Genomic DNA, 20,763 nt, shown 5'->3' with positions numbered 1-20,763 from the left:
GAGTACAGAGAAGGGCAACAAGATTAGTGAATGGAACAAAGGGTTGCTCTTACGAAGAAAGGCTTAAGTTTTGCAAATTACAGAGTCTGGAGACTAGGCATCGGCGAGGTGATCTGATAGAGGTGTATAAGGCTTTGAATGGCTTGAGCATGCTCAATGCCGATGGGATTCTTCCTCTTGCTCAGAATAATTGCCTGAGAGGGCATAAATTCAAATTGAGGAAGGATGGATGTCGGATAGATGTGCGGAAATTTGCCTTTAGCCAGCGGGCAGTTGGTTTGTGGAATAGACTTCCATCACTTGTTGTTGAAGTTGATAGCCTAAACAAATTTAAGGCTCAGCTGGACAGGTATTTCGAACGAACGGAGGGGTGAAATGGGAGTAGTGGTTGTGTTTTTTTCTTTTTTTTTTTTTTGGCTGATGCTGAATAAGCTTGCTTTCTTGCATCATATGCCTCTACTAATGCTAATGCTAATGCTAAATTTGTTAAACATAACCTGTTTAACAAATTTACCAGACCAAAGTTGTGTTTTCTTGATATTCATCTTCAAACTGAACTTCTTGCTTTCATGCTGCAGTTTTTCAATGTTTTGCTGCAATTCTTCCAGATCACTAGCATGAGAATGATATCATCTGCAAATCATAAATGATTCAAGTAGTCTCCATTTATCCCAAGTCCTTTATTATCCCCATTTAGCTTTCAAAAAATTTTTCTAAACAGACAGAAAATAGTTTTGGGGAGATTGTGTCTCCTTGTCGAACGCGTTTTTCTATTTTGATCTGAACTTTATCTTTGCTGGCCCATACTGATGGAGTTGCCTTTTCATATATTGATTTGAAATTATTGACAATAGCTCTGTCTACACCTTGGTTGATTATTGCTTGTTCTGTGACTAAGCCAAATGTATATATAACGGAAGGTTGTGTTCATTGTGCTGCACAGTTTGAATATGATCCATTGTACTGAAGCCACTTCTGAAACCTGCTTGTTCTTTGGGTTATGCCACATCAAGTATTGTGCCTATTCTTTTTGAAAGTATTTTTGTGAAAATCTTGTAGACAACTGGCAATAGGCTTATTGGTTGGTAGTTTTTTAAATCTGCCTTTGTCACCTTTTTTGTGCAGTAGGATGGCTTCTGCATTTTCCATGCTACAGGTACTTTGTTAAGTAGAAGGCATTTTGAAAATAGTTTGACTAGAGCTTTACATACCAGCTGGCCTCCAGCTTTTAATATTTCAACAGTGATTTTTATCGGGTCCTGCTGCTTTGCCATTTTTCATTGATTTTATATCATCATCTACTTCTACTACTAAAATTTCTGGTACAGCTTCTGCATCTGGTGTTGGATGCAGTTGTTTTCCTTTATCCTTATAAAAATTTGAATAAAATTTTTTCACTTGTTTTAGTAATTTTTATTGGGTTTTTGTTGTTGTGCCATCTTCCAGCTTCAAAGCAAACATCTGGCTCTTGTGTGTAACCATTTTTCGTTTTGCTTTCTTTAGCCCTTGATTTTCTTCCAGTGTTCTTCTAATGAGATCAGTGTTGAACTTGTGGATTTCTTCTTTTATGTGCTTTCTTATGGTCTTGCACATTTTTACATATTCTACCTTGTTTCTTATGTTACCACTTTGCTTCATTTCTCTTTGTGGCTTTGTTTCTTTTGATATTCTGGTTGGTTTTTCTTGTTTTACAGTAGCTCAAGGGCATAGCATCATTACAATAGTCTCAATGACCTTGTAATTACTGGCTCAAATATCTGTGTCAGGAAAGTCTTGCAGTACACGAAAATGATTGAACAGTTCAAATTTCTGATAATTTTTCAATAGTTGGTCAGTGTCATTCTTCTTCACTTTAGTTGACTTGACAAATTTCTTTCATTCTTTCTTGCAATCAATTTTGATTTTTGCTCTCGCTCTCAGTAACTGATAGTCATTTCCAACATTAAAATGACTATCAGTTACTGAGCAACAAGACTAAGCAGTCAGTGAAGGCACCTCCGTAGCCAGGTGGGCAGGAGCAGCAGTGCGTAGCACACGCTTCTTGATTAGACCAGGGTTCGAGCCCATGCCCACCAAATACGGAGGATGCGGAAAGGCCAGGGAATGACCACCGCATATCCCCGGAGCAATATGGCCTTAGTTGCTAATGCAATATGGCCCAAATAACAAAAACAGTCAGTGAATATTGTTTTATTGTTTGTCAGTAGGAAGTCAATTTCACTAGTATTTTAGAGGGCTCTTCCATGTCCATTTTCGTTGGGCCTTTTTCTTGAAGAATGAGTTCATGATGAACAAATTTTGTTCTTCCACAAATTCAATTATTAGACTGCCTCTACAATCTCTTTTTCCAGTTCCATATGAGCCAACAGATCTTTCCCCATTTTGGATGTTACCAATTCTCACATTGAAATCTGCCATTACAATTTTATAGCGGTAGTCATCCTGCATGTAAAAGTGCAATACATCTTCATAAAATTCAACTTCATCATCACTATGGCTACTCGTAGGCGCATAAGTGTGAATAATTTGAAGAGAATAGCAGCTATTTAGCTTAATAGCACAGCAAACTCTTTCGGTAATACTTTGTACTTTTATGGTTGTTAGTCTTTTGTTGATCAGGAACCCAATTCCACCACAATGTCCATTATTTGTTCCTTTGTAGTGCAGCCAATGTCCACTTGCTAGTTTGACCAAATCTTCACCTTTTCTTCGAATGTCATATAAACCAATGATGCCCCAACTGATGTTTTTCAGCACTTGTAATAGTTCTTCTAGGCATGAGACTGTACTCATGGACTGAATGTTAAGCATTCCAATGTCAAAAGTTCAAAGGTCACCTGATGAATCTCGATCAATCTGCCATTGAGCTGGTCTTCCCACTGCCGTAACTACTACCTACGGCAGTGGGAAGCCCTAGTTCCCTGTAGGCCTATCCCTGCAGGGAACGAGGCTGTTTATTTTGTTGTGAAGCCATGTTGAGGGACTGGACTATAACAACCACACCAGTTCAGTGCAGTTGACAGATTTTGGATCAATTTAGTCTGGTGTCTTAGCTATGATCTGTCTATCATGAGTGACCCTGCTGGGAGTATGCACTCCCAATAGCATAATTTTCAGCATCATTGACACATGCAAACACTTCCACCACAATAAGGCATCGATCCATGGGAGCATATTGCTCTATTCATCAGCACACATATCTGATTATCTTATTGAAATCTCTTCAACACACTTCTTAACAGAAAAAGGTACAGTAACTCAAACAAAATTGATGCTTGTCTTTTTTTTTTTTTTTTTTTTGCCTCAAAATGTCATGTTTTTCCATCGAGGTATCCAAATTTTAGTGGAAACATGAGACAGTGAGAAACCAACCAACAGAGGAAAGAAACTAGTCTTGAATGGCAGTGTCATCAAACATTTGTTATTTCTAATAAAAGTACACTAAAAAAAAAAAATACACTATTTCCAATCTGACATATACTCAACCAACACTAAATTATGAACACCTACCTAGTCTTCCTAATAATGAATTAAGCTTCCCTGAATCTGGATACCAACTTCAATCACCTAGGACATAGATTCCATATGATGACAAGATGTGAAGTGACATATCGCCTACTACACTGCCCGAAAAATGTCCTACAACTGTGTTACTGTGGTTGATAATAAATGTGTACCTCAGAAAACCAATCTTGATCCGTCCATAAACATTAAAATGGAGGAAGGAAGGAAGGAAGGAAGGAAAGAACTAAGGAGCTAATAGACTAAGGAAGGAAGGAGAGTAAAGTGTTTCAGATGTTTCTCAAACCATGTGCATAATGTATTTGAATTTTTTTCTAATGGAAAACATTATCACCACTGGTGGGGGAGAATTAATTTGCTTATAGCTGTATATACATTAAAGGATCAGAGTTTACCCAACGAAATATCCCACACCATATCACTACTGCTACTGACAATCTACGTTGTGTGCATTAGAGATGAACTCTTTGTTTTTTTGCATACACAAAGAGTTCATCTCTAATACTGTTTCCATCATAGATATACTACAACATACCATACCAACTTCTTGATTGTGCAAGTTATTCATTGGACCAGCAAACTTTTTGCAATTTGCCAAAAGTTCATTCATAAGATTCCTGGTACCATGTGAATAATTGCTTCCTGTTTTTTTAATCAAGTGTGAATGCCATTGTTGAAATCTGCTCCTCCTCTCCCTACCAAATGCAGCAGTGTTCAGTTCATTGCCCCCAGAATGTAGTAGTAGTAGTAGTAGTGTAATGTGATGCAAGAAAGCAAGTGTATGAGCTTATGCAGCATCAGCCAAAAAAAAAATCACACCATTCTCTCCAAATGCCTGTCCAGTTCCTCCTTAAATTTATTTAACCTATCAACTTCCACAACGACAGATGGAAGTTTGTTCCAGCAATTAACCACCCGCTGGTTAAAGGCAAATTTCCACACATCTATTCTACATCTGTCTTTTCTTAATTTGAATTTAAGCCCCCTTAGTTTCGTAATCTGAACAAGTGGAAAGATCCTATAAGAATTCAGCGTGCTCAATCCATTCAAGGCCTCATACACCTCAATCAGATCACCGCGCAGGTGCCTAGTCTCCAGCCACTGCAATTTGCAGAACTTAAGTCTCTCTTGGTAAGAGGATCCCTTCATTCTCCTCACCAATCTTGTTGCCCTTCTCTGTACACGCTCAAGCAAATCTACATCCTTCCTAAAATGAGGGCTCCAGACCTGTACACAGTACTCAAGGCGTGGCCTAACCATTGCCTTATACAGAGGGACAATCATCTCCTTTTCCCTGCTAGCAAAATTCCTATATATCATTGACAAAACCCCATGACCTGCCCTGGCAGCCTGTCTGCATTGCTCAGAAAACTTCATATCTGACTGCACAATTACTCCCAGGTCTTTTTCATTTTATATCAACTTAAGTGTAGTACCACACAGTTGGTACGTTTCTCTGGGGTTACTTCTACCCATATGCAGTACTTTGCATTTGTCAAGGTTAAACTTCAGTTGCCACCTTCTTAGCCCATCTGCCCAAATTTTCTAGATCCCGTTGCAGTAGCACACTGCCATTACTGTCATTAACAACCCTGCCAACCTTTGTATTATCTGCAAACTTCGACACTAAGCCTGATATACCTTCATCAATATCATTGATAAATATACAAAACAGAGGACCCAACACCGAACTCTGTGGGACTCCACTAATAACATTAGTCCACGAAGAGCAGCACCCATTAATTACCACCCTCTGTCTTCTCCCACTCAACCATCCTTTTATCCATTGTAGCAACTTACCCTTAATACCATTCTGCTCCAATTTGTACAATAGTCTTCCATGCGCAACAGTGTCAAAAGCTTTCCTGAAATCCAAATATATGATATCAAAATTATTTTTTGCATCCAGTTCCTTTGTAACCACATCATAATATCCTATCAAATTTGTCAGACAAGACTTTCCCTTAACAAACCCATGCTGTGTCTGAATTATTGCTGCAGTCTTGTCTAGATGATCCTGCAATGCATCCTTAGCCATTGACTCCATTATTTTACCCGGGACAGAAGTTAAACTAACTGGTCTGTAATTACTCGTGTCGCCCTTCGATCCCCCTTTGTGAATTGGGGATACATTTGCACATCTCCAGTCCGTGGGGACCTCCCCTGAGTCCAAGGATGCTCTCATAATTATGGCTAAGGGTCTGCTTAGTTGCTTTGCCACCTCCTTTAATATAACTGGATAGATCCCATCTACCCCAGGTGCCTTTCTTATGTTTAACTTCAACAATTTCTCCTTCACTTTGCTCTCAGTTATTACAAAATCATTAAGCACCCTGCTACAATTTGATAACCTTCTGCCATTTTCAAGCCTTAATAACTCCTCATGTGTGAATGTAGATGCAAAATGCTCATTCAGTTTGTTTACTATCTGAACAGGATCATCAACAGTCGATTTCACCATTTCACCTATCCATTCCTTCCAACAGTTTGTTTGGTTTTTCCTTGAAGTTATTCAAGCTATCACATCAACAACATCAAATAAAAGTTTGTTCCGGCAATCAACCACCCACTGGCTAAAGGCAAATTTCCGCACATCTATTATGCAACCAGCCTTCCTCAATTTGAATTTATGCCCCCTCATGTATGTAGTCTGAGCAAGAAGAAGAATCCCCTCAGCACTGAGCTTGCTTAATCCATTCAAAGCCTTAAACACTTCAATTGAATCATCTTGCAGGTGCCTAGTCTCTAGATGCTGCAATTTGCAAAACCAAAGCCTTTCTTGGTATGACTACTGTTTTGTTCCCTTCAGTGTACCCTCTGCAGAAGCTCTACATCCTTAAAATGAAGCCTTCAGACCTGTATGCAGTACTCAACATGTGACCTGACTATTGCCTTATGCAATGGAATAATGACCTTATTCCTGCTAGCAAAATTGCTGTATATCATTGACAAAACCCCATGAGTTGCCCTCATCTGACATCACAAGGTCTTTTTCACTATCCTGAGTGTAGTACACACAGCTAATCTGAGATTACTGCCACCCATATGCAGTACCTTGCATTTGTCAATGTTAAACTTCAGTTGGCATTTCTCAGTCCATCTGCCTAATTTTTCTGGATTTTGTTGCAGTAGCTTACCTTGATTAATGTTATTAACACCTGGCCAACCTGATATACCTTCATCAATATCATTAATAAATACAGAAAACAACAACAGACCCAGCACTGAACCCTGGGGACTCCATTAATAACTTCAGTTCACAAAGAACAGTGTCCGCTGATAGGAACTCTTGTGTCTTCTCCCACTCAACCACCCCTTTATCCGTAACAGTAACATGCCTTTAATTCCACATTGCTCCAATTTGTACAACAGTCTATTTTACAGCAGTAGCAGCAGTCTATTGTTTTGCACAATGCTTGTAAGTGCTACATATTTTGATGTGATTTGAAAATCCTTGTAGTCCTTCAAAACAGCTCTTAGGGAACTGTCTTCATTCTTTATCCTATTCAGCACTGGAGAGTTTTTTATATAACTGACACTAGTATTAGCCATTGGCACAAGGAAGCCAAAAAGCTTTGGCTGCACCAGCCAAAATAAAATGAAATAAAAATAATAAATAAATAAAATACAACAAACCATCGATTTGATGCCCTCCTCAGATAGGTAACTATCCAACTGATCTTTAAATCTCCCCAAGCTGTCAACCTCAACCACCCATGGAAGCAACTTATTCCAGTAATCAACAACTCACTGGCTAAAAGAAAACTTCCTGCAATCTATTCTAAACCTCTACCCTTGTAATTTGAATTTGTTGTCCCTAGTTCTGAAATTATAAAAACAGCAGAGATATTTGTATTTTAATTAAAGATATGCATATTAAAAATAAAATTTTGAATTCAATGGTTTGTAAAAATTTAGTGCATTATGTTTATAATCTTAGAATATAAATGTCATAATCAGTTCACATATCATTAATAAAGAAGAGTCTAAGTAAAACAAAATATCAGCCTAAAAAGGTACAAAATGTAATTACACTTAGGCACATGGAAATTAATTAATTACTGTAACAAAACTTACATCTTATCAGTTGTCGAAATAAGTTGAGATATTTTTGGGAGATACTGTTCTGACAAAAGAGCTACTTCGGTGTTTTCGCTAACAAGGCCTGGAAAACATCGCTGCAGTATTTCTAACCAATGTATCTAAAAAATTATGGTTACTAATTTTATTTTTTTATCAGACACTTTTTTAATTTTAATAATTAGTACAATTTCAGATTACCAAACTCTGAAGTATACTTTTTCCCACTATTATTATTTTAAATAGTCTATATGTTTAATCAAAAGTTTCTTTCCACTCAATACACATAAACATTAGCTTTTTCTATTAGGTGCAATTTCTGTAAAAGTTAATTTACTTAAAGTGATAATTCTATTACTTCCAATAAACAGAACTGAAATTATAATTCACAATGTACAATCATTATCAGATGTATGCCGACTGGGCTAGCCGGGTAGGTAAAGTGCCTGCCTGGCAACCCAAAGGTCGCGGGTTCGATTCCCGCCTTGGGCTGGATATCACGATGGTGCCGAACCAACCGGTTGGTTGGATATCCCGGCCACGATACACGAAGGAAGCAAGAAAAAACTGGTTCCTTCGTGTATTGATCACATCATACAAAATAAATAAAATAAAAATTATCAGATGTGATGTGATGTGATGCACCAACTGTAATACATTATATGTAATATTAATGTAAAACATTAAATCAGGCATCAGCAACAACACTAAGCATGTGTGCCAGTAGGCACATGGCAAGATTTTTGTGGCATGCCAATGGTATGATACATAATCAAGTTGCTTATTTCTATGTTCATATACCAATCCAAGTGGCATGCACATATTTTTATTGTTGTAATGAAGAGAAAAATGGCATTCACAAGTCCAAAGGTTGCTGACCCCTGAATTAAATTGTCCTCTTTCAATGACAAAACTGATAAACTTAATTTAAAAAAAAAAAAAAAAAAAAAGAAAGAAAAAGTTAATTTTCAAACTAACATTAGCATTTATACAACAGATCAAAGTCACCCACAAGATATTCATGCTTGCTTGCCCAATCCATCTGCATGTAAAGACTAGTCATATTCTTCACAATCTTCTGGTCTGTAGATTACTCCCACTCTCATTTGTTCCTTTGCTTCCAACCTCATCACATACCTCAGATTCGGCAAAAGCTCATTTTGCACTCAGGCTGCTTTTGAAAAAAAAAAAAAAAGCATGACCCCCTCCACCCCTTCTAACTTCCCTAAATACATTATACATGCTGTAGTGGAACTCGTTATTGCCAATTTCTGGGTGTCACCTCATTTCTCTTAGCCCTATTATATCAGTAGTGTGGAAGGGATCTATTTATTCCAGTAGCTTATGGATACCCCTAGGTGGCACACGGGTTGAACTTTCAACATATGCTGTACATTGCAGGCAAAAGTTGGTCACCCAAGACATTTGGTCCTCCTCCAAATAAGAAAATTATATTTGTGAATTTGTATTTCAATTGCAGTGAACACTATTTATTGTGATCACAGATAATGTTGTCATTCATATAATGTTATCACTTTTATGAAATCCTGATCAGACATATACTAATACATAGGAAAAAAAAAAAGTTTACTGTAATCAACATTTCAGTTTATGTCATCACTTTTTGACTTATTGCAGTGCATGTGCAATGGAAGTGATTACATAACATCCTGATTTGTTCTTGAACTCCAATGCATTATGCATCCAGTTTGTCAATGTCATTACTCCATGATCTGTATTCCTACCAATTCAACTATTTCATAGGAGAGCATGAACCCTTTTCTAATTCTTGATTTTAATATTTTCTTTATTTGTTAAAAACAAATAAAGAAAATATTAATATTGTATCGTATTGGTTTGTATTGATTTCTGGGAACATTACGATAGTTTCATTTTTAATGATGACTTTCTTGAAGGAAAAGCAGACACTCAAACTAAAGTATTTCATATTGCTTGATTTTCATGTTTTCTTTTGTCCACTTCCACCTTTTTATGTACACATTTCTGTTCTGCACCAACAAACAACATTGAACAGCTGCATTCTTGTTCCATTGGTTATTGTTATCAATTAAGCTGTGTCCCCAAGTGATCACAATAAGTGGCATCTACTGTATATTGCAATAAAATTTTTTTTTTCCAAAATTCTGCTTCTAAAATCTTGGTGATCTGGCAAACACGGTATATTTAATATATACTTCAATTCATTAGGAAAAGATTAAGATTGGTACACAGCAAGAAGAATTTTAAAAACTCAAAAACTTTTTCAGAGATAAAAAAGAAACTGTTGCACTTATCAAGCCCTGCACCACTTGGTCTGTTAGGAGCAGGAGGTGAGTTAGCAAAAAAAAAAAAAAAAAAACCCACAGAGATAAAACATTTAAATATGTATTTTGCAAGGGAATTCACAAATAAAATTGTATAGACTAAATTCAGTTATAAAAGTACACTAAACATGTTTAATAATAAAACTTGTTTCATGGAAATCTCTTTCCTTCTTGAGTTACTTTACACATATTCTTCCCAAAATGAATATCTGTAAATTATCTGAATATTATTGACCATAAATGCATTTAATCTTTCATCATGACATATAATGTACTATCAGTGATCAATATATCTCTGCTCACGAACAATGCCATAGTAATCTTGTCACTAAAAATGGAACTTGCTCAAAGTACTAAACATTTACATAATATATATGGCTCTGGATAGAGCAAGCATGAAATGGATACAAATAATTAACTGCTTCGGTTTATCTGTAGAAATTAATTAATCTACAAACCTTAGATTACCATCTTTTTTTTTTTTTTTGAAACATTGTCCTGTTAAATGCTATTCCATATTATCAATGAATAGCACCTGTTTAGAAATAAAAAAAAAAAAGTGAGCCTAAAACAGCCCACTGGGCCATACAGTATAACCCAGGATCTACTATAAGAGCAACAGATTCCAAGCAGTATAACCATAGAGGATGAAGCAAACTAAGTAAATTCCCCCCCCCCCCCTTCATTTAGGCCACAAGAAGAGGGGCCCAAAAAAAAAAGAAGCAGACTACAACATACAGCCATTCGTTTCAGATTTTTACAGTTTTACCTTGTTGCACAAATTCAAAGGGTCATATGTACAGGATGGCACACAAAACGTTGATAGATTTAAATGATTCCTAAGAAAGTCATTTATTCATTAACTGTTATAAACATTTAAATTTTCATGCTCAAATTTTTGGAAAACAATCTTATATTTCAATATATCCTCCATTTTGATGAACAAGTTCCTGAAGGAACATCAATATTTGTAATGAGATGACATATTTTCAAAATTTTTTGTAACACGTTAGTGTGATAGTTTGCTACAAAACAACTTTCCTTTCAAGAAGCCCATAGACTAAAGTCTGGATTGAGAGGTTACAAAAAATACCCACAGTTGTCATAATCAAAACAAAATTTTCCTACCCGGTTCTTATCATAAAATTCCATTGACAATGTGCTACTCAGTGACTGAAATATGATCCTTTCTGGAGTTCACAAGTGTTGATATCCATATGAAGAGATATTACTTGAAAGTCCCTAGTTCCTATCTAATTATCTATTTATTATAAAAGTAGCACTCATTATTTTATTTTAAAGATCAGTAGCTTGGTACATAGAAGCAGAATCACAGCTTTCTAAGTTCAACCTTAACTTTCAAGTTGAGTAGAAAACTTATTTTTTGTATGGATGTAATATAGTTCATTGAATTTGTCCCTCCACTTTCCTTCCTTCCTTCTTTGAATTTCGTTTTCTTCTATCCCATTCTTCCCTTTGTTTCAATGTTCATAACTGCCACTTAGTTTCTGCATGTCTACTCCTGTGTATGATTTGTGTTAATTAATCATTTCATGTTAATTTAGTTATTTATGTTAAATCTGTTTATTATGATTTATTTCACTGTTAATTTCCATATCTGAATTTGGTTTAGACCTGTTGACTGACTAGGTCAATATTTAAATTTGTATTTTGTTTGTTATGTTTGCTTATTGAATCTATAGAGGGTGATGGCCATGACATACTTTTGAATTTGACTTCTGTTCATTATGGTCTGTCTGCTTTGAATCATATAGAGACATCCATTTACATTTTGCTGGAAGGTGGTCAATGACTGAAATGCAATCCTTTTTTGTAGTTCAAGTACTGATGTCCCTTTGAAGAGGTAGTACTCGTGAGTTCCCAGTTCCTATCTAATTATCTATTTATTATAAAAGTGTACTTGTTCTTTGGTGGGCATGGGTGTGTCTCCTTGAGAAAGGAATCATGTGTTCACGATGCTGAGGGTGACTGTTGCTTTTTCTTTGTTTATTTTTATATTTTTATTTTATTTTGAACTTGGTGGATTGCTACATAGGAGCAGAATTGCACCTTTCCAAGTTCAACCTTAAATGCAACAGGAATTTGTTATGTGGTTTAAGTGATATTACCTGGCTGGCTAGCCTTTACAGGAATGTTACAAAAGTAGATTTTTGGATTATCTACAAGCCTAGGAATATCAGTCCCTTTATCTGAGTGCTATGTAAAAACAGTATCATTCTAACTCCAAATTGGTTGAACAAAAACTATTTCCAGTTCTGCAGATCATATCTTAATAGCAGGCACCAGAAGTAGAGAACAACAGTTGTGTCAATTTTTTGAAACCAACCATCATAAAGCATGAATTCATTAACAGGGATCACTAACAGTGATAAATTCAAGGTAACAGTTGGGTAGTAGTAATCCCAGAACTACCATCTGAGTGGTATCAAGCTGTAGGTAGAAGAAGAGCATGAATCTGTCCAGTCCAATATAAACTGTGAGCAATGCAAACATGCTACTAGAATAGCTCATGGCGATTCTGTAAATAATATACAGAAATTTTGCAAGTGGGTAGAAGCATTTCTGGGTTGAGATGCATTTCAAAATGAAAAATTTTTGCTTGGTCATTAACAGAAGTATTTTTTTAAATCCTTCCCTAATGAACAGATAATTGTGCAAATTTTTGGAGTAAGTTACTTAAAAAAGAAGTTTAACAAAGCTATTTGGAATGCTACTATACAATAACTAGAAGCTTGTTTCGGCTATAAGAAAAAGGATTAGCCATTCATTTCTATTAATTACAGAATATGAACATTCAATTAATTTAAGAAAAAATCAAATGCACCTGAAATGTACCTTGATTCGTATGCTACCTAAATTGTTACAAGTGTTACACTCTGAAATGGCATATGTTCAAGAAATTCTCCTTGAAACACAAGAAGACAGTCACAGAAATCCATGAAATGGAAAAAAAAACTGTATTTGAAGAAGCAACTTTAGTTATTCAGACTAACCATCTGAGGAGAAAAGTTTATCAATATAAATCAATGTTTAAAAATAATCTGCGAGTACCTGCTCACTGTTGGACTTGTTCTTAACTCCCAAAAATCAGTTCACTAAAACAAAAAAGAAAGGATCTTTTTTGTTTATCCCACTGGTTGGCAATCAAGTTATTATAAATCTTGAAATTCATTTTTAATAAAACTGATTTAAAACAGATCTTAAAAAGAGGTTAAATTTCAAATCTCTAAAATATGTTTGGAACCTATAGCAAAATTAAATTCACAAATTAGATAGTATCACAATTGTAAAATATAAAAAATCCCATCCTCCACTGACATTATACTACTCAGTCAGATGGTTGGTTAGGGCAAAATAATAATCTGTCTACTTTAGTCTAATGAATTTTTCTGTTTGTAATGGGGTAACATTAAAGCTAGATTTCTTTTTATATGGTCAAGATCTTAAATGCTTGATCATATGAAAAATCCAATTTCTGAGATCTTAAATGTTTGAAATTCCAATTTATAATCCAACTATTATTTAAGTCACTTAAAATGTTTGCATCACTTATTCTTGTTCCCAAATTAGAAATCTATCAGAAAAATACTAAAATAAAATTCTATCCTTTGTGAAATACAATAAAATCCCTAGATATATTTTTTCCCTTTCCCAATGATAAAACTAGTAAATGAAAATGATGTCATCAGGTTTTTATAAAAGAAAAAATATTCTCCCATGAAGTCTATCCCACTTGCTTTTCCTCATATTCTACTATAATTATCATGATTTCTTCATACCATTTTTATTATTGCTCTGCAAGTTCCTTTAGCCACCTATCTATGTATATATCCAATGACATCCCACAATCAGAGATGTCAATAGAAATTGGACTCTAACTTACCTAACACTTTGTATGTTCAGTGTATAATTCATGGCAAGAGATAACTCACAAATTCGGCATTTCAGCTAAGTTTGTGCTTTGCATCCTCACTGATAACCCAACAACATGCTATTTGTTTCACTTTGCTTCTAGTATTACAGTAACAAATGTGGCTACAACCAGGAAACAAAGGATCAGTCCTCTCAATGGAAGGTTCCACCTTCTCCAAGAACTGAAGATTTTATCATCACCAAAAAAACCAAGACAATCTTGATCAAATGTGTAGATCATGCTTATCATATTTTTTGACTCACATGACATTGTTCATTATGAATTTAACCCCAGGGGCTCACATCTGGTGAGTATGGGCTTGGTACACTCAGGGTCCTGAGCTGGATATCATCATTTTTCTCTTTCTTGGCGATTCTCTCTCTCTCTCTCTCTCTCTCTCTCTCTCAGGCTAACTCGGGAATTTGTTTTGGTTGCACCAGCCAAAAAAAAAAAAAAAATCCTTGCACTTCCTTGCACCATATAGCTAATAATAATTTGTCCATTGTGATCAAACAATGAATTAGGAATGCTACAAAACAGCCGACAGGGCTCCTTTGATACCAGCTACATGGAAAACTTATACACAACCATAGTGGCAGGGTGCTCTCCACCATCAAGGTCAGTGTGCTGATGAAAGAATTATAGTTTACACCCAAATCCAAAAATTGTCACTGCTTAACCAGTTGGCCCACTTGGGTATCCCTTTACAGCTGGAACAAATACACTATTTTTATAAAACAACTTGCCTTTGACATATTGCAACACATCAGAAAGTCAACCATCACAGAAATCTTTGCCTATACAAATTCAAGGCTCTCACATTGCTAAAATGTGATCTCTATCCATATCAGCACGGCAAACAAAAAAATCCAGAATACAGTTCCAAGATCCCTGGCCTATTATGTGAAGACATCTACTGTAAGTTCAACGAAGATTGCACAGAACAACTGAAAAAAAAATAGATGAAGCAGAAAAGTTAAAAGAACTTCTGGCACCCAATAAAATCAACAAAAACAGACATAAACACAATGACTCCAACAATTTTTAACTTCCTTGCATCTTTAGGAGTAAAATACCCAAGGATAGTCTCCTAGCTAACCCATGTGAGACAGAAAATATCAGCCTTTTAGGACCTGCCAGGTCCTGATATTTTCATTACATCATTTTATATACCATTCCCAGAAAGCACCATGGTAAAGAAATTTGGTAAACCTGCTTGAAAAACTTGAACATTTTCTTTCAACTAAGGGGGAATTTTGACAATCTTAAACATCGAGCCAATGTTTACCGGCATGCCTCTAACATGAGAGAACACATGTTATCATCATGGAATTGAAAGTAGGTCACTCCTACTTTCAATTCCAGGGCCAATTTTACCTCCAAAGAAATGCCTTAAAATGGAGAGCCCATTCTCCATCCTCCACTTATAGTTTTCATAGTAGATTTTAAATCTGCTGTTTATTCTCGTACACATAAATGACCAGCTAACAGCTCCAGAATGTAGATGCTATTTTAATCATATGGAGCCACAGCAGAGATAATTTTGGTGGTTTTCTATTCCTGTTTCAACTGATGAGGTCCCAATATTGCCTTTATCCTGGAATGGAAAATATTCAAGTTTATCTCCTTCCTGGATGTGCTTATCAGGAACACTAACAACACCTTATCCACTATATATTGCAAACCCACTGACAAAAGTAGTGTATAATTTCTCCCCAAATGGTCTCATTTCAGTAAAAAAAAGCATCATCAGAAGGTGCCTAAAAATCTAGTCCTCAATCAGGATTGATTACCTGAATGAGGAGCTCAGACACATCAGACTCTTACAACAAACTAACAACTATCCCTCAGTTTATTGAAAGAAACATTAAAATACAGTTGACAAATTTAGGGTTCATCTAGTCAACCAACAGGTATATTATCCTTCCCTAATTTCTTGAGTCATGTCAGAAATTCACTAGACTAGCAAACAAATATAAGACCAATATATGGTTTCATGGAAATTGATAATTCAAACAATACCTAGGAGCCAATTTCCCCCAGTGGCAGACATCAAACTGGCAACCCCCCCCTAACATTTGCACAAGTTAAGAGTGCAATATAAATCACATATAATATAAGATTTAAATAAAATTCATAACTTATATGAACCTTCATGAGTGTTTGGACAGTGGCACCCAAGAACCATTTGTACAGCCCACGAGTACCTTTGAGTTTGACATGCCTGTTCTGTGGGACTGGTAGGTAATGAGGTTACAACAGATACAAAACCTACTTAAGCCAGTCATATGAAAATCAAAAGCCCACATGAAGGAAGAAGCAGACCACACCAGACATGGCAATTCACAGCATACAAATGTTGTGGCAATTCACAGCACTGCCAAAGGCCACAACTTCAACATGAAAGCCTCCAAAATTCTAGCATATCACCCCTTTGATGAAATCTCTCCTCTTATGTGCTTCATCAAAAATTTGAGGGTCGCTCCAACATAAATAGAAACAGTGGGCTGCCCTTCTCCATGATTTCCTTGACTCCTTCCTTTCAGTCTCCTCCCTAACTCTTTCCATCCCCATCCCAGAATGGTTCCAGATGATCTGGGAGAATAGAAAGAGTAGGTGGAGGCTGAAATCCCTTTAAGAAAGTAAAAATAGATTTTACTCTATGCAGGCAGATGCAATGTGCGTAATTTTCCAACTCATCTACATTTCATTTTACCTGTACACTATGCCACTAAAAAAAATCTTAAATTTTGCATGTATTTATTATAAAATTATATAGACAAAAAGGTAAATATCAGTATATTTGTGTATATGGTAGGGAGTTGAGCTTTCAGGTGTAACAACCATGAAAGAATAGGGAGAACCTGTAAGTAAAAAGTCAATTTACCTGAAATAAAAATAAAATGCAATTAATAATTATTGTAAGCACCTAACGCTGTGGGTCCTAGGACTTTAACTACTTCATTCTCTCTTTCAATTTTAAATCAAAACACCTACTTGACCTTATTACAGATATATGCAAATTTAGATTAAAATCTAACTTCAAGCTTACCAATGTTAATAATACCGCTATCATTTTTAAATTCAATTCCTGCATAAACAACTTCAATATTAACGACCATATTAACATCTCAAATAATCTACTTAAGTCCAGGGACCATCTATGGTACGGGCTTGCAACCCTGGACTGCCCAAACAATACTTTATTCACCTCCATTTCAATTACTTTCTACTGTTCTTTTTACTACATTTTATTTCTCGTGAGCAATTAGGCTGGCCGAAAGCAATATCGAGATGCTATTTCTCTTTTTTTTTTTTTTTTTTTTTTTTTTTTATGAGATCCCCAAACACGAGAGGTATTAGAACCTATAGTACTTAGTACCGTGCTTGGGTTGGAGGTTGAGAAGACGAAAGAAGATATTTGTTGATATTGGACTTGAACTTCTGTAGATTGTAATTTTCAGGAAATAAGTATGAAGGAAGGTTGTTCCAGAAAACGGCAGTTGAATGAATAAATGAGGAAGATGAAAAGTTTGTTCTGTGGGTTTGAAGTTGGACAGTAAATGGATGTTGGCTGGTGGCGGCACGTGTTCGGACTGTTTTGAAAGAGAGAGCAGGAATTATAGAAGCCAATTCAGAAGAACAGTGCCCATGGAAGTATCTGTAGAAGAGGCATGCAGCAGAAACAGTGCGTCTATGAGAAAGCGAGTGGAGAGACTCTGTTAGAGATGAATCATTAATTAACCTAACTGCCCTCTTCTGAATGGAATCAAGAAGCCTGAGAGAGGTTTTGGGGGCACCACCCCAGATGTGGGAACAATATTCCATGGCAGGGCGGATTTGCGATTTATACAGAGTGAGCAGCTGTTTGGAAGAAAAGTAACGCCGAGAGCAAAAGAGAAAACCAAGTTTTTTTGATGCAGAGGAAGCAATATTTGTAATGTGCTTATGTGGTAATCCCCAAAAGAGATATATCATTTTGCCTAGAAATCGGAGTGTCACTAAACATAAGCATAGGAGCAGAAGAATCCTTTTTGTGAGATATAAGACAAGATTGAGTTTTAGAAGGGTTGAAATCAACTAAGTTGTCTTTGCCCCACTGGAGAATTACCTGAAGATCGACATTTAAGGAATTGGCAGCAGATTTTCGAGAACTTGAAGCTGATTGAGCTGGACAAGGTTTCTCAAAATGGAAAGTTGAATGCAATGTGCTATCATCGGAAAAACTATGGATAGGATTTCCAGTCAATGGAAGAAGGTCATTGATATTCAAGAGGAAAAGAGTGGGGGAAAGAACTGAACCTTGGGGGACACCAGCATTAGTGGAGAAGTTAGAAGACAGAGAGCCATCTACCATCACTCTCAGTGAGCGATCATAGAGAAAACTGGATAACCAATTACTAAAAACAGTTGGCAAACCATAAGATGGAAGCTTGTTTAGAAGACCTTTATGCCAAACACGATCAAAAGCCTTTGAGATGTCAAGAGCAACTACTTGTGTTTCACCGAACCTTTCCATTGAATTAGTCCATAAATGGGTAACATAAGCCAGAATATCACCAGTCGATCGACTCTGACGGAATCCATACTGCGATCGTTGATCAGACGGAAGGTTTCTAGTTAGTTTAAGAGTTGGCAGTTAATTGATTTCTCCATTACTTTAGAAAGAGTAGAAGTAATTGCAATGGGACGATAATTGCATGGGAGGGATTTGTCACCCTTTTTAGGAACTGGCTGGATATGAGCAAATTTCCAAGCAGAAGGAAAAACACCTTTGGAATAAGAAAGTGAAAAAAGGCGGCAAAGAATAGGAGTAAGTTCAGGAGCACAGGTTTTGAGAACAAGTGGAGAAATACCATCAGGACCTGGAGCTTTCTTAGCATCAAGATTCATCAAAATCCTTCTGATATCCTTTTGACGGAAGACCACAGGAGGCATTGAATGGAGCGTGTTAGGAATGGTGGGAGGTGTTTTACCAAGATCATTAATACATGAGCTCGAAGAAAAATGGGATGCTAGCAGGTCAGCTTTATCCTTGGCTGAAGTGACAACAGAACCATCCGGTTTGGACAGAGGTGGGAGCAGAGGTGGGAGCAGAGATGGGCAAAAGTTGTGGCCAATAGCTTTGGCAAGAGACCAGAATGCTCGGCTACCATTAGGGCAAGAAGCAAGTTTTCTACTCTTAGCCTGTTCAAACTCTAGTTTGGACTGATTAATAACTGCTTTACAATTGTTGCGAGCTTTGGGGTAGGCAGAAAATGAAACTGAAGAATTAGAAACAAGCCAATTACGATATGCAACATTCTTCTCTTGGACAGCCTTAGCACATTTATTGGAAAACCAAGGTTTAGATAAAGGACGAGATTTTAAAGTGGAGTGTGGGATAAAGGATTCCATTCCTGCAAGAATAATTTCACTGACACGATCTGAGCAAACGTTGACATCAGAAGTTTTGAAACAGTAATCAGACCAAGGAAAAGAAGAAAAGAAGTCTCGCAGGTCATCCCATTTTGCATTCTTGTAATGCCAAACAATACGAGGTTGGGAATAGCCATGAGATAAAGGTTCCATTGGAGAAGAGACAATCACCAAGTTGTGATCTGAAGTGCCTAAAGGACCTCTCACTTCAACCTTGTACTTAGAAGGGTTGTTTGTGAGAAAAAGATCAAGCGTATTGGCTGTATGATTAGGATTGTCCGGTATTCTTGTAGGTAAATGAACAATCTGTGCTAGATCATTAGTAATTGCAAAAGCCTCAGCATCTCGACCTGCTGGGTCGGTGTGACTAGAAAACGGAAGCCAGCTGGAGTTGTGAACGTTAAAATCACCAAGGAAAATTACCTCACTGTTAGGAAAGCTGGACTGGAGAAAGTCAAGTTGCAAAGAGAGGAAGTCAAAGAGCTCCAAGTGATTAGTGGAGTTGGGAGAACGGTAGAGACAACAGATGAATTTTACGCAATGAGGTAGAGAGATTTTAAGCCAGAGAAGATCAAAGAGAGGAGATTCCAAATTGCCAAGTCTCTGACAGGGAATATCAGAACGGACATATGCACAAGTACCACCTTTGAGGCGAAAAGAATCATATAGCAAATAATTTGGACATCTGAGATGAGCAGTAGTTGAATCAACTGATAACTGAGATTCAGTCAGAAAAAGTACATGGGGTTTGGAAGACTGCAAGTGGAAATGGACATCGTTGAGATTGGAATTGAGACCACGTATATTTGTGAAATGAATTAGGAAGTCCTTGGGAGGTTTAGATCTTTTCGCAGATAAGCTTGCTCTATTATTTTGACAATTCATGGTGTATTCAATAGTAAGAAAAAGTGGGTGGGACATGCTGTATGAAGTAATGAAATTTTTGGATATGGCGTACATGTGGTAAGAATATACCCAGATCCTTGACATAACGTGGCCTCGACAATGCTCCCCGCATACACACTACTCGGACTCCCTCCAGTCACTATCTGGCAGAGTAGAGGTAGCAAGATTATACACTAGCTGATCTGGAAGCCTCCTAGAGAGTTACCAACAGGTTTGGTCCGGTGTACTATCTAGCGGCCGGCCTGCGAATACCGTTTTAGAGCTGTACCCTCGAAATGTAAGGAATATTGGATCTCGCCACGACATTCATCATAACCTCAAAAATCATCAATCATACTGCATGATGGAAGAGATAGGGAAGGGTTGGCCGGAACTTAGCTCTAGAGACTAAACATGGGTTCCACCACTTCAAGCCTCCAATAAGCAAAGTGGTGGTATTTCACCGGTTGATGAGAGTCATCTACCACCTAGTACTGCCTGGTAACATAGAGGGGCGGCATTCCTCCATATGGTGTGGGCGCCACACCTCGACCCCTGCTTACGTTGGTTGACACCTGGGTGGTCACCCACCTTGTACTT

At 36.8% G+C, this 20,763-nt stretch overlaps 1 protein-coding gene across 1 annotated transcript in view; it reads right to left on the bottom strand.

Annotated features, from left to right (window-relative positions):
- The window catches only part of LOC150076002 (endothelin-converting enzyme 1-like), a 160,797-nt gene that overhangs the window by 100,608 nt on the left and 39,426 nt on the right, over nt 1-20,763 (bottom strand). The window contains exon 5 of the mRNA XM_090388028.1: nt 7,600-7,724. Within this exon, the coding sequence (XP_090244154.1) occupies nt 7,600-7,724 (125 nt within the window). The remainder of the gene's footprint in view (nt 1-7,599; nt 7,725-20,763) is intronic.

This window comes from Mastigoproctus giganteus, chromosome 13 (genome assembly GCF_048544385.1).
Source record: "Mastigoproctus giganteus isolate SK-2022 chromosome 13, ASM4854438v1, whole genome shotgun sequence".
NCBI lineage: Eukaryota > Metazoa > Arthropoda > Arachnida > Uropygi > Thelyphonidae > Mastigoproctus > Mastigoproctus giganteus.
Note: the sequence above shows the minus strand (reverse complement) of the source record. Positions and strands in the feature narration are given on the sequence as shown.